Source organism: Sciurus vulgaris (genome assembly GCF_902686455.1).
Source record: "Sciurus vulgaris genome assembly, chromosome: 4".
In the NCBI taxonomy this organism is placed as follows: Eukaryota; Metazoa; Chordata; class Mammalia; order Rodentia; family Sciuridae; genus Sciurus; species Sciurus vulgaris.
In genome coordinates, this window is record NC_136464.1 from 94,891,820 (window position 1) to 94,909,487 (window position 17,668).

At 36.4% G+C, this 17,668-nt stretch overlaps 1 protein-coding gene across 5 annotated transcripts in view; it reads right to left on the bottom strand.

Annotated features, from left to right (window-relative positions):
* Positions 1 to 829: 829 nt before the first annotated feature.
* ZNF248 (zinc finger protein 248) overlaps positions 830 to 17,668 on the bottom strand; it is a 40,364-nt gene continuing 23,525 nt past the window's right edge. For 4 of the 5 annotated variants that reach the window (XM_079136829.1, XM_079136828.1, XM_079136827.1 and 1 more), the window contains 3 exons: positions 12,937 to 13,063; positions 12,549 to 12,644; positions 830 to 8,128 (listed from right to left, as the gene is read on the bottom strand). In XM_079136829.1, coding sequence (XP_078992955.1) covers positions 6,636 to 8,128; positions 12,549 to 12,644; positions 12,937 to 13,063 — 1,716 coding nt within the window. In that variant the 3' untranslated portion in view covers positions 830 to 6,635. The remainder of the gene's footprint in view (positions 8,129 to 12,548; positions 12,645 to 12,936; positions 13,064 to 17,668) is intronic. The other variant, XM_079136830.1, reaches the window with a different exon arrangement.

The following is a 17,668-nucleotide window of genomic DNA, read 5'->3' on the forward strand; positions in this document are numbered from 1 at the left end:
GTCGCTCTGAGTGGCTCTGAATCCACGTGACCCGCTGCACGCGTCCTCTGGGCAACCGCCTGGAGCTCTGGTGCGGCCACTCAAGACCAAATGACCCACCACGCTTCTCCTCCAGGCAGCCCCCCGGTGTTGCGGAGCAGTCGCTTTAAGTCCAAACAACTCACCAATCGCCTCCTCCTCTGAGCAGCCACCTGGAGCTCTAATGCAGTCACTGCGAGTCCAAACCACCCGCCGCGCTCCTCCTCCTCCTCCTCCTCCTCATGGCAGGCCCCGGTGTTCAGAAGTGGTCTGAGTCCAAACAGCTCGCCACACAGCTCCTCTCTGGCTACCGCCTGTAGCTCTGGTGTAGTCACTCCGAATCCAAGCGGCCGTGCTCCTCCTCCTCCTCCTCAGGGCAGGCCCCGGTGTTCTGAGTCCACACAGCTCTCCTCGCCGCTCCTCCCCTGGGCAGCCACTGGAGCCCCAGTGGTTGCTCCGAGTCCCAGCGGTGTGCTGAGCGGCCTCCTCTACGACGCTCCCAGTTGTCCAAGTTCACTGCTCCAGCAGGGGGAGGGGCGTCTCGCCGGGCAGCTCTACTTCACAAAGTTCCCTGCGTTCCGGGACGACCGCCCCATCCGGGACGCCTCCCCAACGGGAGAGACTCACCCGGCTGCTTTGAGTTGGTTCCAAGTCTCTCAATATCTCCTCTTTTGAATCCTGAGTCCTGGAGCAACATGAAATGCAGCCACCCTCTAGTCCGCCATCTTGAAACCTCTGATTTTTATATTGATTGTATTGGTTACATACATGTCAAAACTGATCAAATTGCGTATTTCAAATCTGTGCCTTTTACTGTACTTCAATTTTATCTCACTAGATCTATGTGAAAAAAGAAAACAGATAATCAAATATTTTTAAATTTTTGAATATTTCTAGAAAATTAGGAAATTAAAAGGTTTAAGAGATATTATGTCACATGAATGTTGGAAAACAATTTTTTTAAAATCAAACAGCATCCATTATAGCAATGAGTTTCAAGATCCCACATTTCCAACCTTTGGATTGGAATGAAATTTCATACAGGATTCCTGGAATCAATTTCATCAGAACTAAAAATAAACTAGGCTTATAATCCAAAGATTACATTTTTAGAAATAAACTTTAAAAAGAAAATTTGGCTTAGCACAGAAAGATGCAAGTTCAAAGGTATTTTACAAATAGTAAAAATATGGGAAGGCAGCTAAACAAGCATTGACAGAATACAGGTAAATGAATGGTACAGATCCAGAAGATGGAATCCTAAGCAATCATGGAAAGCCTTCAGGTTAGGGCAGAGAAACTGACATGGGAAAACATTAGTCACATACTTCAAAATGAACAAAGGAGTTCACAAAATAAACCTTATCTTACCATTGTGTACATTTGTGTGTGCATCCTAAAAAAATATTGAAATAAAAGGTGACAAACCAACACAAAATCTCCAGACAAATCTACCACAACTCACTACAAATAACAAAAAGATTTTTTCCTACTAATTTTCTCACATAAATAGTATCAAACTAATGCTGCACAGTATTTCAAAGTTCTCAGAGCCTTCCATATAATCTCACTGCTCTTCTAAAGTTATCTGATGTTCAGATAAAAGTATTTTTATCACTACCACTAACACTGCCAGTTTGAATACTCTTGGATAACATTTTTATAGGAATCTTGAAATGTCTTCAGTAGTAATATAGAATATCTGCATAAATCACCAAATCACCTGAAAAAAACTTCTAAGAATCATAAATAATAGTAATAGCAATTATAAATACAGGTCAAAAATCCCAAGTCATATCTGCATTAAATGATCTAATTCTAGGCAAAAAAAGAAAAAAAATTGGGAAATGGCATCATCCATGATTTTGCATGTTCTACACGACTTTATCAAATGCCCATAAAAGACTTCAGTAGATTATAAATTCCCATAGGTAACATGTCTGTGGGTTACCATGCATGAAAAAAAAGGCCCAGGTTGAACTAAAAATAAGTTGTTAGGTGAGTAAACCAATTGGTGGGCTGGTTGAATGCTTGATTGTCAAGTTTCAAAGAATATTTATTCTCCCAGTATGGTCAGTTGATATGGTCATTGGCACTGGAACACCAACTCCTGCAAGGACAGGGAAGTACCATGACATCACTGGCACCTTGTCTGGAATGAAGTGATTTGTTTAGAGATCCACAAGAGTTGAGTGTACCTTCATTAGGGGTTTGTGTACAGGGAACTCTGAATTTACTCTCTAAGGACTTGGGCTTCCTTAGATGGGTGGGTAAAAAGCATTTTTAGCCTGGAAGCAAGCTTAGGTGATAAAGTCCTCTCCTGCAGACAGGATAACTACTTCTTCCTCATTATGTAGTTGAGGAAACCAAGCCCTGAGGGAACTGATCATCTGAAACACTGGGTTCCAAACATGGGAGAAAGATTAAACTTCAGTTCTCATCTCTTTAATTACTTTAAAAAGTGGTGTCTGATGGCTGGGGATATAGGTCAGTGGTGGATCACTTGCCTAGCATGAGCAAGACTTTAGGGATACAAGGTCTCAGGGTAGAGCAGGCTGGAAGAAGGAGGTGGAGGTGGGATTCACAGATAAGGAATGAGGCTGGGATATACAGTACCCAGGTACTGAGTGGTAGATGAAGAGTCAGAGGAAACACAAGAATTAGAGGTGCAGGGCAGTCATACCTGTAGTCTTCAGTTGGGAGCAGCAAGTAGGGGTAGTAGCTGAGGGTACCAAGGACACCCATGGGCTGAACCCTCCTAGAGGTGATGGCTCTAACTGTCAAGGCCAAGTTGGGTGTGAAGTGCTGCAGAACACCACACAAGGGGAGGACAAGTCAAGACAGAAAATAGGCCCACTTCAAAAAATAGACTCTTGTGAGTTTCCAAGCACAGAGAGTGATTTACTTAATCATCCCAGGAAACACAAATCAATGACCCAGCAATTCACATCTTGGTTTCACACACTAGTGCACTGGGTTATGAAATCAGTGCACTAGTGTGGTTGTTGGTTGTGAAATCAGTTTAGTGTATGGACACAAATATTTCTTTTAACAAAATGTATTACAACCCTAAAGAAAGTATCAAAAGTACATTATAGGTAATTAGGGCATGTGTTTCATGAAATAGAAAATTATATAAAATTGTTGACAACACATGCTTCTTTCTCTCACACACACATGCATACACACACACACACACACACACACACACACCTACAAATAACACATCCTTCCTCCAATGTAGACTTCTCAGTGAGGTCTTTTAATTTCCTATCTAAAATCACATCATCCCTCTGACAACTTTTCTTCTTCTAATTTTTCTTAATAGCATTTAACACCACCATCTCCTTTACAAATATATTTTCTTTGTGTGTTAAGGCTGACTTTGAATAGACTGCAGTACAAATGCATTTTCTTGATATGATTGCTAGCAGCAACAAGTATACAAATTGCCTGACCAATGGTGACCTCCCAATAATAGTACTCTAGGATGGGCTCTCACTGGCTTATTTTGGAACAAATGATCATTTGGGGATCAATACAAATGCAGGTCAGGAAGACAGAGTACCATCTAGAGTAAATACTTACTGTGTGACCACAATGACAGGTTCTACTACTAAAAAAAATGTTTAAAAGTTACATTGAGCAGACAAAAGTAATAGAGATAAAACATCATATATCTAAGTAAACAGTAATAATACCCTATCACATCCATAAAAGAGGTGAACAGTACAGTGATACCTGGTTGTTTATTTGGAAGACTATGGAACTATTTCCCTCACACCACATTTAACACCACAGAGAGATATATGAACAATGCAATTTAATGTAACATCTGCTTCATACATGTCAAAAGGCAGATGTGCATGCTACAGGACTCAGTTCCAAAGGAAATTTACTCATGCTGATATGAAAGCACAACAACTTACCTTTCAACTAATAACTTTATTTCTAATACTGAGCCTATTACATAGGAATTTACAGAAATTAAAAACAAACAACCACTGTGCTGCTTATTCCACATTTCCTCCACCCAAGCTCTCTATCCATCATTCTCTGTACACACCCGGGCTCACCAGCAAATGCATCTGAGTGAGTTCTTCAAAGGAAGGTACTAACAATTTGGTGCCACAATTCTGGTAGTGAAAATATATCCTCCATGATAGCAGCTCTCACTGGGCTCCAACCTTGTCCCCTGAAGACTCAAAATAGGAATGATTTCATGCAGATGATGGTCTCTAGGTGATTGTTTTTAAACATCACTTTTTTCATATTGTAATAAATCTGCCACTAAAATGTTTTTAGTTGAAAAATTCTATATTCCATCAGAAAAAATCATGGCTTATACAAACATCCATCCTAATATCAGAAATAATTCTTCCCCCAAATCAAGGTACAGAACTTGTAACACTTAGAAAAGTGTTCCTTTGTATTAGCTAAAATGCCTTTACCTCTAAATATCACAGTCCTAAGAATAACAAGAAAATGTATTACTTCATGTAATATGAAGTTCCAGAAGAGAGCAGTTGCAGAGAGAATTAAGTAGCTCAGTGATGTCAATTCTGGGCCAGACATTTCCCACACATGCACTGTTATCTTCAGGCTACTGCCCTTCAGGGCCACAAACTATAAGCCAGTATCATGTACAGACATGAAAAAGTCCAGCAGAAGAGGGGCAATCTCTTCTCATGTCCCTCATATCTTCTCAATCACGTCAATACCTTTATCACTAAGAACTTTTCCAGAAATTCTACAGACTGTTCCCCATACATCTCCTTGCTCACCTGTTCATCCAACAAAATTACCTGAATGGAATTTCCATGATTAGTTTAAACTAATTTGGATTTACCCCCTAAGCCACCTAGGTGATAAAAGCTCAGCTCAACAAGGAAGAAATCAGTAGTCACAGAATTGTTAATCAATGTGGTCCTAAGAAGCATAGCGAACAAAGAAACAAAGAAGGCAGAGATACTATATGACATTAACACTAAATACAAGTATATAGTTTTTGGGTTACATAGAACTAGGGTTACATATATCATGCCTAAAGAGATCCACAATAAAATACCAAGAGTATGGAAAGGGCATTTCATTACATACCACCATTTTTTATTTGTAGAGTACATTGAGTATTACCATTTACAACTGATGTTAACCTTTAATTTGTGTAAATATTATTCTTATTAACATAATTTACATGACTGAGAGGTAGCTCAAAAACCTCAGAAAAATATTGTTTTAATTTCTTCCTTGAAGGTATATCTTGATAATAATGACCACACTCATTTATATATGCCAGGACTCAGTCAAAAGTAGGTAGAATGCTTCTTTGTGAAAAAATATTTCACTTAAAACATACACTGGCCAAGCTATAGAGTGTCTCTAGTAGTATTTAGAATCAGATTGGTTCAGAGGCAGTTTAAAACCTCATAAAACATCTTTTGGCTTTTTTACTGAAGGGGTAGTTCAGTAATAATGGCCATGGCCATTTATTTGTTTCAGGAAATAGGAAAAGGGGTATGTGGTTTGTACTTTAAATCTGCCAAATATGTTTCCATATATACACAGAGGTGTGCTGGTAAACATTTGACAACAGGTTCTCTGAGAAAATAAATACCCTGCTATGTAGTTTGCCAGTTTCCGTGGTGTAAATATTTTGACTAAGGTCAAGTTGCCAATATGATGGCACTGAATGTGGAATTGAGAAGAGATGTATAACAGTGAAACATTACATAGTATTCTCACCATATGGATTCAATAATGTAAGTAACCTAAACAACAAAGAGAACAGTGAAATGCAGCAAAATTATTAGGATGTTATGAGTGATGAATATTTGTGTTACCTTTGCTTTTAATATAATTTAATTGTAAGTTTACAATAATTCTAAGTAATGACTTTTTAACAACTGGCTCACAAAATTCCTGAAAATTTAATCAGCAGTACTTTTAAATCAGTACATGGTGATGCTAACACATCACTGTATATGTGGAGTAGGTGTGTATGTACAAATGTATTTACATATGTATACATATATATATATACATATAGACATACAAACACATGTTCACATCTAAGTACATACACACATAAAATCACATTAACCTATAAAGCCACTGTGGCATTTAGTATGGAAAATATTTATGCCTTAAAAGTTACTAACCTAGGGGTTCATATTTTATCCTCACAATCATGTTGGGCTCCAATATACAAATTAAGCATACTCTAAGTTTGTTAATTACCATACTCATGTGAAGTCTACAAATAGGAGGAACTCTTAACACATGTTTAATGTTACTGCCATTTGATTGTTTTAAGCTTCAAATTCTACTGTGAATATGAGTAAAATGAATATTACTCATTCTATTTACAAATTTGGTATCGCATCTGGAAGACAATATTAAACAAAAATTCTAAAGAGTTTTATCACATTGATTAAATGAATAGATTTTCCCTCATGACCAATTTTTCAGTGAAAAGTTTCAATTTTTCTTGGAAGTGTTCACATATTTAAACGAGATGCCATTTTTGAGTACTCTGCGGCATTCTTTGGCTTTATCTAATTTCATTTTGAAAAATTTACAACAAATCTGATAGGTGTCTGAAAGCTCCTGAAAATTCAAGATGTTGAAAGAGCTTTCACCCTTGTGTGAATCCTCTGATGTTTAGTGAGTACTGATCTTTGACTAAAGGTCTTCCCACATGCAGTACATTCATAGGGCTTCTCCCCTGTGTGAGTTCTCTGATGTTTAGTGAGAGCTGATTTTTCACAGAAGGTTTTCCCACATTCGTTACATTTATAGGGTTTCTCCCCAGTGTGAGTTCTTTGATGTACAATGAGGTTTGACTTCACACAGAAGGACTTTCCACATTCATTACATATAAAAGGTTTCTCCCCTGTATGTGTTCTCTGATGGACAGTTAGGGCTGACCTGTGGCAGAAGGATTTTCCACATGCACTACATTCATAGGGCTTTTCCCCCGTGTGTGTTCTCTGATGTTCAGTAAGGTTTGACTTCACACAGAATGTTTTCCCACATTGCTTACATTCATAGGGTTTTTCTCCAGTATGTGTTCGCTGATGGTTGGTAAGATGTGGTTTCTGGCAAAAAGCTTTTCCACACTCAGTACATTCATAGGGCTTCTCTCCTGTGTGTGTTCTCTGATGCTGAGTGAGGTTTGACTTCTCCCAGAAAGTTTTGCCACATTCACCACATTCAAAGGTTTTTTCTCCAGAATGAGCTCTCCGAGACTGGGTGATATGTGACTTCTTGCTGAAATTATTCCCATTTTCATGGTACTCAAAGGATTTTTCCCCCATGTGTACTATCTGATGTTTAAAGAGGGTTGACTTTTCCCAAGTTTTGTTACTGACTTTGTATTCTTGGGGAATCTTTCGTGTGTATCCCTGATGGATAATGAATGCTGAATTGTCACAGAAGACTTCCCCATATTCATTATATTCATATGGAATGTTCCCTGTAAGAACTCTCTGATGTCCAAATCGTAAATCCATATAAAAGGACTTCCCACAGATACTGCATTCATGTGGCTCCATCTCCAAGTGAGTTCTCTGAGATACATTGAGCTTTAAACCATCAATAAAGGTTCTACATTCAGTGTATTTACAGAGTGTCTCCCCTATCTGAGACCTCTGATTTGTAAAAAAGGTTGCTTCCTCATTAAAGCCTTGTTCATTTTCATTGTACTCAAAAGGCTGATCAAAAATTGGCTGAGTAAGATCCTGGCGATGACTGAGAACATTCCTTTTTTGATCACATTTATAAGATTTCTCTCCAACAGGAATTTTCTCATGCCTATCAAGGAGTAATTTTTCACATACATTAAACTCATCAGGCTTCTTTCTAGAATAGCTTTTTTTACTAGTAATTAAACCTGAAATATTTTTCAAACTCATTTCACATGAGTCACATATTTTGAAATGAAAATTTCTTGAAGAAATGGGGTCTGTATCCACATTGAAAGTTTTTCTAACTTTACTGCCACTTTCTGCACTTTGTGTTTTGTTGTTGGTGAACACAAACTGCCAAAAATGTTCATCTTGATTTTCCTGGCTGTTCTCTAACAGTTCATCAACTTTCCATTTTCTTTCTAGAAGTGAAAAAAAAAAAAAAAAAAAAAAAGTCTTACAAATCTTAATATATTTCTGTTGGACTCAGACATTTACACAAATACTCTATCCTATAATCAATTCTTTAGTTTTAGACTCATATTCCTGGTTCGAACTAAATAAGATATTTCCTTTGCTCTCTTTGAGTAGAAAATACAAATGTGTTGCCAGGGAGTCAAAGAGAGAAACTGGCAAACACACTTAACACTTAATAAACACAAACTTCAAAACTGGACATAGATAGACAGGGGATGTGGCTCAGTGGTGGAGTGCTTGCCTGGTATACCTGAGGCCCTGTCTTCAATTCCCAGCACCACAATCAAAAAATGAAAAACAAGGAATAAGCAAACAACCTGGATATAAAAAGGAGAAAATTCATAGGACAGGGAATTAGAGTGGCTAATTGAGAAACAAGGAAATTTGAAAACAATCAGGTAAGCCTGAAAGAGACAATGAACCCTGAATAAAATGACATTGAAGATTACTAGCCAAGAGTTTCAGAGGATGAACTACATTGGTTGGAGACAGAATAATTAGTTCTCCCCCCTCACGCAATCACTGGTACAGACTTATTTCCACTAGAGTCTATTCTTTTCTATTCCATTCATCGCACTAAATTAAAGTCCTGTAAACACAAACTTGCCCATGTTCAAAAGAATGGTCTGATAGCACAACAACTAGCATTTTTCTTTAATTTTATTGAGAAGAAATTTTTTTTTTCTAAAATGCTGTGGAAAAGCATGTTAGAAGAAGTAAAATAAATGAGATATGATAGAGAAATGGAGATTATCTGAGATTGTTCATTTAAAGAACAGGACATTTACACAATAAATAGAATGTTTGAGAAACACAACAGAGGAAGAATTAGGTTTGGCAGAGGCAAGGAAAGTATATACCCTATTTGCTCACAGCTTATTACTGTAGTGAGAATCTCACTAACATGCATGTCTGCTTCTACATCTAGGTGGTGAGTCTGCCTTTTTTCTAGGATTGTCTTTTATATCTAGGTTTACTGGTTAACCTTTAACCTCATCTGTGTGGCTTTTATTTGCATGTGGGGCCTATTACAATTGTATTTCTGTATATGGTACTGAAACCTTCAGTACACTTTCTCATAAAAATTCTTGGCTATATACTTCATTTCTAATCACATGTTATAAAAATATCTATGAAGTCCACTGTCCCAAAGACAAACAGAGACAAATTATTATCCTGGCAAAAACAAAGTAAGCTAACAAAAATTTACATGAGCTGATTCACATTAAATATTCAAACCAACATTCCATAAGTTCACAAAAAATATCTGTGCATTCTACCTAGCTATCAGACTCTCATAAACTGCTCATTCCCAAAACCACATCTTTCTTACAATTAGAGGCAATCCAGCTGTGGCGCTTCTTGGAACCTAGATATCCTTCAATGAAATGCTATTTTTTTCATTAAAATAACAACAATAGTAATAATAAAAGAATGAAGCAAAAAATATCTATAACAGCCCTACCATTTTAAGACTATACCTTCTTTATTCTTAGAAGAAGCTATTGTTCATATAACTCACTGTGACATAAAATACCCTGCGAAATGCTAAGCCACTATTGTGACTGGGGTCTAATTCTTGGCAGGTATTACAAGTCTTGTTTCTGCTGAAATGATTCTTAAAAAAACAATGTGCATGTGAATTATTTCCAAACTCTACTTAATGAGTTATACACTGAATGAAATAAGGGAATATGTACTTAGAGTACTATAGAGTGCTTTATGAATGGATGGAAAAAAAAAAATGTTTCTCCTAAATCAACAAAAATTTTCAAAATATCAGAATTAGGAAAAGCAGAAAAGCCCTTGTTTTGGGGAGAACAAAATCTCAGTAGGGAAAGAAACCCTAAGCAATAGTCTGATGGGATAGTGTCACAAAATATGGTCTATTAACAGCAAAAATTTTTCTAACTTAAAACAAGTGAAATAATAACAATGACTTAAGTCATTCCATGTACTATGCAATGTCTAAACATTTTACACATATGGTAGTAATTATCTGAAAAAAGGACAAGTAAATAACAAAAAGTATTTAGATAAATGAGAGAACATTTATTAAACACAATTTCAGATACAGGATAGTATGAGGTTTAGTATAGAAAGAAAGAAATGTAAGCTAGGTAAAATATAACCACATTATAACAGTCAATGAAAAGAGGCTATAATTTCATTTATTTCTATAGAGTACTTTGTCAGGCTAGTGAAAGATAAATTGAATACTTTAGAGGAAGAAAGAAAAGAAGAGAAAGAAAGAAAGAAAGAAAGAAAGAAAGAAAGAAAGAAAGAAAGAAAGAAAGAAAGAAAGAAAGAAAGAAAGAAAGAAAGAAAGAAAGGGAAAAGAGAAGAGAAGAGAAGAGAAGAGAAGAGAAGAGAAGAGAAGAGAAGAGAAGAGAAGAGAAGAGAAGAGAAGAGAAGAGAAGAGAGAAGAGAGAATTAGGAATTGGACCAAGTCAGGAATGAGAACACTTAAAGACACTGAGAGACACTGTTCTGCTTTCAACTGTTATCAGTGAAAAATGAGAATGTGAAGAGATATAGGTAGTTTTGAAAGAAAAATGAGTATGAAAGACCAGTAAGAGATGACAAGGTATAGTATAGGGATCCCATGTTTGCCACTTAAGGCAGTAGTAGAAGGTAGAATGTACTGTATTTAACTCCTGGGAAACAGGCTCTGTGGTTTTTGTGAAGCTCAGGTTGTTCCTTCTCAATCTCTTCAAATGAATGGATTTAATGCCTTCAAAAAATAGTATTGTATCAGGATTCTCACCTACATGCAACTATGCTCAAGAAAAGGGGCTGACAAACAATGACCACAAGGAAATAGTCTTTAGAGGTTTTTAAAGGGCAAAAGGTAGAAGAAGCTGCAGAGAGGTGGGACAAGGAAGGAATGAGAGAGGAAGGGAGAGAGACAAAAGAGGAACATACAGAAGGAAAAGAATAGCAGCAACCAGGTCATGTGGCTTTTTAGGCTTAACACTTTTATTATCTGGTCTTTTACAAAAAGTAATTCTGTAAATCTCTGTTCTAGATTTAATCTTTGCTTTAACAGCATCTAAAATTGATGCTGTTCAAATGGGTACCTCAACCAGGTGCTCCACACTTAGCACCATATCCAACCTCAGATTCTAATAGTTATCTCCAACTTCTCCTTTCCAAAATTAAATCTGTAATAACTTCCCCATCATGTCTCCTCAATAATTTTCTCTATCTCAGTAAATGGCTCCCTAAATTATATAGTTGCTTGAAACACATCATTGGAGTCATGCTGGACTCCTCCCTCTCTCTCTTACTCTGAGAGCTAATACTATGACCCCATCTTCAAGATACCTACCAAGTCTCAGTACGACTAGCATAGTCTTAGCCGTTACCCACTCCCCTCTAGAGTATAAGATAGCCTCCTAACTAGTATCTCTTCTCTTGCTCATGCCCATCTACTAACACCCCACTCAGTACAGTCACCACACAGAAGTCAGAGATCCTTTTAAACTGTAAATCATATCTGATGATTTAATCTGATTGACATTTACTCAAGATAAACAGGGTTTCTCACATCCCTCAAAAATCAAATTATTATACCTACCATGGCACATACTACTACTCACCTCCTACTAGCCTCCTCCACACCCACCAGCTTCCACACACACACTGTCATTATTACCCAAAGAGTACAAGAACACACTTGTCTGAGAGATATGGCACTGTGATGTTCTCTCTGCCTGGAATACCATCAATCTATAGAGCTGGTACTCTTACTTAATATTAAGTCTCCTGTTTAATATGAACCTCATCAAAAAGTTTTCTCTGATCTCCTTGCTAAATAACATATACCACCATGATCTAGTCTGACCCTGGGTGAACTCTCTTCACGGTCCTTACCATCACCCAACATATTGTTTGTCCCTCACGTAATATAAGCTCTATGATACCAGGACATCATTCTTTTATTACCTAAAACGTAAGTGGATCAGAGGGAGTGTTCATCATTATGTTTTTGTCAAATGAGTATATGAAAGTAGTTTATGAATATACACCAGCTAACAAAAGATGTCCAAAGAAAACAGAGGTGAATGACTATAAAAGATAAACTAACAACAAAAACAACAAAAAACTAAGATGAAGCCAACTATTGATTATGAGTATAATAAATCATTCTAAAATGTTGAAGAAAAAAAGAAAAGCATTTATGAGTATGAGAGACATACAGAAGAGTGATTAAGATAATAGGATGTGGTCCTTGGTCATTTTCAAAGGTCTGGGGCTAAAAATAGAAATTTCTGAAAAATATTTCAATATTCCAAACCCTAAACCAATAACGTAAGATTAACTTCCTCTGACTTTTATCTGCCTATAAATTCACTAACTCACCTGGGTGGCACTGGCTTGGGAATCCCTTCTCTAATATCCAGGGCTCCTCTCCTTGCTCTATTTTGAAGATCACTTCTGGCTTAGTAATGCAATACCCTGTTAAGACAAAATAACACAGGGCTGGAACTAAATAGCTTAGCTCTGGGGACTCTGCAAAAAGGAAGGAAAAGAAAGACACAGCTTCAGGAGTGCTCAGAGAAGGTGCTCAGATGAACCAACCACCAAAGGATAAGAATACAATCTTTACATAAAAGCCTAAAAAGATCAGTCATCTCATAGCATTGAATCTCAAGCTTTAAAACAGAAAACTATAGGGCTTTCACTGTTCACTGTCTGCAATTAAGAAGTGCATGCAATTGGTAACCACATTAAAACAAAAAATTCTTACCAACTGAAACAAGGTTACTATAATTTTCTAGGATCACATCTCTGTATAGTATCTTCTGAGAAGGGTCCAGTAGACTCCATTCTTCCTTGGTAAAGTCCACACACACATCCTTGAATGATACTTGCTCCTGTAAGAGAATATTCCCTTTATATATGAAGTGGTCAGAATGAAATGGTATAGAAAAGATTCACATAAAAAGGATAGAATGCTTCCTTTTATGCTTTGCTACACAGAATAATATAAAATATTTTGCAAAAATTGAGGTTCCACTACGAGTTGAGAACTGTTTTAGTTGCTATAAATATTACTGATGCTAAAATAAAACATGATTCCTGTTCTCAAAGTGCTTATGACCTCATTAAGACACGTACATGTGAACACTTAAAAAGATGGGTATTGCAGGAACTGGCAGTGTAAAAAAGTCAACTGGCATTACAGAGAACATGTTTTTTCTTTACATTACCATATTAATTTTAATCAGGAAGTAACATCTGAAGTTGTTAAAATAAACAGTGAGATTACAATGAATATGGCATAGGCCCTGAGCAAGAGAAGTCCATGATTAGTTGAAAAGACTGCCCTGTAGTCTAACTGCCCACCAGAGAAAAGGATGAATCTTCTCTGCTTGAAAAAATCATCTTCTGGAGTCTCCAAGAATTTTTGTTCTTAAGCACTGTGTCTGACATTCAGTAAAAAATTTAGTTGTATGTGAAATAACAGGGACCAAGAGAAAAAGAGAATAAAAACAGAAACCCCAGTCAGATGTGATGGCATATACCTATAATCCCAGCCACTTAGGGGAGGTTCACAGGGGGACTGGCAAGTTTGAGGCCAGCCTAGACAACTTATTAACAAGATCCTGTCTCGAAACAAAATTTTTAAAAGGGCTACAGATGTAGTTGAGAGGAAAAGCTCTTGCCTAACATGCACGATACCCTGGGTTCAATCTGAAAAACAAACAAAACAAAACAAGAAAAGCAGATTAATGGGTGACCCAGATACTGGAATTAAGAAACAAGATTTTCAATATAAATTATGATGGATATGACCAATAAAAAGAGGAAAATATTAAAAAAATATGAGAACGGTAGAAGTTCAACAGAAAAATGAATTATGTTGTGTAGAAAAAGGGTTAAGAATGTAATCTGATACTAATGTCCTTTGAAAGATCTGCTACAGGGATCACCCTTTGATGTCATCTGGGAATTTAAATTTCAGGACAGTTTTCATTATCATTTCCTGAAAAGAACAACCCACTGAGCCTGAACTGCTTATGCAAACAATATAGTTTATTCTGCACATGTGCTTTCCTTCTGAGAGTCTAGAATTTTGGAACATACTGACTGTAACAGTGGTTCACTTTGTGCTTTGAATATAACCCTTGCTGCTGTGCTACTGCAACTTATTTTTTAAAAGGACATGTTTCTTTCTCTTCCCCTCTCCCTGCTCCCCACTAATCTCAGGGGAAACAGGATTACCTTTCTTCCCCATCCTGGGCAGAGTTATCTGTCCCTGAGTACACACCCACCATAGGAACAAAGTAATCCAGACTTTGGGAATGGACCGGAAGATCTCAGAAATGACTATCTCCCAAATTAACAAGTGAATTACAACTGAAGACAACATGTGGAATGTGGAACGTAGCCTATGAATCACCTCTTTAAAACTCCCTGTTCCTGCTGATTGGCAGAATCACAGCCTTTGGGACACAAGTCCCCTATGTTTCTCTTTTGCTAGCAAAGCAACAGATCTTTGTCTTTCTTCTCAAAATCGTGTCCTTGTTATTAGATTGGCATCAGGGACAAAGACCAAGCTTTTGACAACAATACTAAACAGACATTACCTATGTGACCAATCCCTGACAAAAACTCTGGGTCCCAAGTGTCTTTGGGTTTCCCTGGTATGCATTTCACGTGTCACTGCTAGAGAACTTAAGTGTGTTCTTTAAGAGTTTACTCTAGGTAGAAAGCTCTTAAAATCTTACTCATTGTGCTTTATATCCTTTTTATATGTACTAAATCCCAGCCATTAAGAATGACTATATGCTGAGTCATTTTAGGGACTCACTGCACCTAGGATGATCTGGGGACTTCTTACACACACACACACACACACACACACACACACACACATACAATGGGCACACCAGAGATAAAAAATATAGTGTCTGAAATTAAGAACTCATTAGATGGATTCAAAGTCATAAGAAAATGCAATCTAAAAGAGCATGCATCTAATAAGATGGTTGAAATGCATTAGGAAAACACAGAAAGAAATGAAAGGAGAAATTGATCAATCTACATCACAGTTGAAGACTTCAACCCACCTACCTGTGAGTACTGATAGATCAAGTAAGCAGAAAATCAGTAAGCAGATAAACGACGTGAATAGTGTATCAACTGATCTAACTGACATTCATACAGTACTCCATTCAAAACAGTACAGGACACATCCTATCATTTTCAAGCTCACACGGAACATTCACCAACCTAGACCATATTCTGAGCCATAGAACACACTTTAAAAAACATAAAGCAATAGCTATCACACAAAATGTATTCTCATTCTACAATGGAATTAAATAGAAATCAATAGGCAAGAGATAACTTAAAACACCCCCCAATGCTTGAAAACCTAACAACACACTTATAAATAACCTGGCGATTACAGAAGACTCAAAAGAAATCTTAAAGTATTAAAATGAAATAAAAATGAAACTATCCTCTATCAAAATTAATGAGGTATAGAAAAAGTAGTGCATTAAGGGAAATTTATAGCATCATATGCAAAATTTGCTCTGCAAAATGCACTTAAAAATGAAAAGACAAGTCACACTTCGGAAGAAAATACTTGAAAAGCACATCTAATAAATATGTTTCATCCAAATATAGCCAAGACCTCTTAAAGCTCAATAAGAAAACAAATGACTTACTTGAAAAATGGGTAAAAGATCTGAACAGACATGTCACCAAAGATGCAGAGACAGCAAATAAACATGAATAGTTGTTGGACATCATTTGTCATTAAAAAATAAAAGTTAGTTATTAGAATGGTTAAATCCAAAATGATGCAATATCAATTTCAAGTTCAGATGCAGAACAACAGGAATTCTTATTTACAGTTGGTAAGAGTGCAAAATGATACAGCACCTCTTGAAGACTGTTCAGTAGTTTCTTACAAAGTTAAACAGTCTTACCATATAACTCTTACCAGTGTAAAACTCATTTCAAAACTTAGGTCTTCCAAAAAACCTGCACATAAATGTTTCTATCTCCTTAATTTATAATCAAAAAATACTGGAAAGAATGAAAAGTTTGAAGGTTAACAACTAATGTGCTTACACATTTATGTTAGAAATGAACAAATGAGTAAATGGAAGATGCATGGCAGTAGCCAGATTTCTCATTATTGCAGTGGGAGGTTATAGACAAGCAAGGGAAAAAAGCTAGAATGCTCCAAATGGTTACAGAAGAAGACACCAGTGTGAACTAATACTCAGCTATATACCAAATAGTCACATTCCATTTGAGCTACTTAAAATATAGCTTCTTCCTTAAAAGTTTGCAATTCAACAATATTCAGCAAGAAATATAGAACAGTTATAAAAAGTTGCTTTATAAATGACTAGATTGAAATAAGATTATAAGTAATGCAAATTAAGGGAAAGAAAGGTATTTGCTAACAAAAACAGATGAGGTCATTAAGTAAATATTTTAAATATCCTTAAAACAAGTATCTTGATACTATTCTTGTAAAAACAGACATATAGAAGACACAGCAATTTTGAAAAAAAGACTAAAGTAAAAGGAATGTTTTATATAATATTAAGACTTACAGAAATCACCACTGTGCATTCATGGTAGAGGGATAGAAACAGATCAACGGAAGACAGAAAATAACCCAGAAATAGACCACACAAAATGTGCCCAAGTGATTTATGATGAAGGTACAAAAGTAGTTCAATGGATTTACTCTGAATTTCAATAGGAAAATTTGATGGAATTTTCATTACTTTGTTGAAAAAAAAATTTCGGCAAATGGTGCTATAGCAATGATACATCCATAGGTAAAAACTGAACCTCAATCCAAACCTCATATTTTATATAAAAGTTAACTTAAAATGGATAAAGTACTTTGAGTATAAAATTTTTTAGAAAAAAACCTAGAAAATCTGGGGAAAACACTGATAGGTAAAAGTTAAAGACTCAATAACAAAAGTAAGAAATATTGATAAATTGGACCTCATCAAAACTAAACACTTCCTACCATGCACAAGATCCTGGGTTTGATCCCTAACACTGCCAAAACAAGCAAACAAAAAATGAAACAAAATCAGAAACCAACTCTGACTTAGTTGGACACAGTGGCACCTACCTACAATTCCAGCAACTCAGCAGGCTGAGGAAGCAGAAGGATCACAAGTTTGAGGCTAGCTTGGGTAATTTAGCAAGACCCTTATTTCTACCTCAAAATAAAAAAACTAAAAGGGGTAGGCCTAGAGTATAGCTCAGTAATGAAGTGCCTCTGAATTCAATCCCAATACCAAAACAAAACAAAACAACAAACTACAAAAAAACTATAATGCAAAAAAACCTAAAAACTATACACCAGAAGGAAATATTTGTAAACCACATATCTGACAAAAGATTATTATCTAAAATATACAAAGAACTCTTAAAATTAATCAATTTAGGGTCCCCTCTTGCCCTGGGAGTACTGTCTCTTTTCTTCT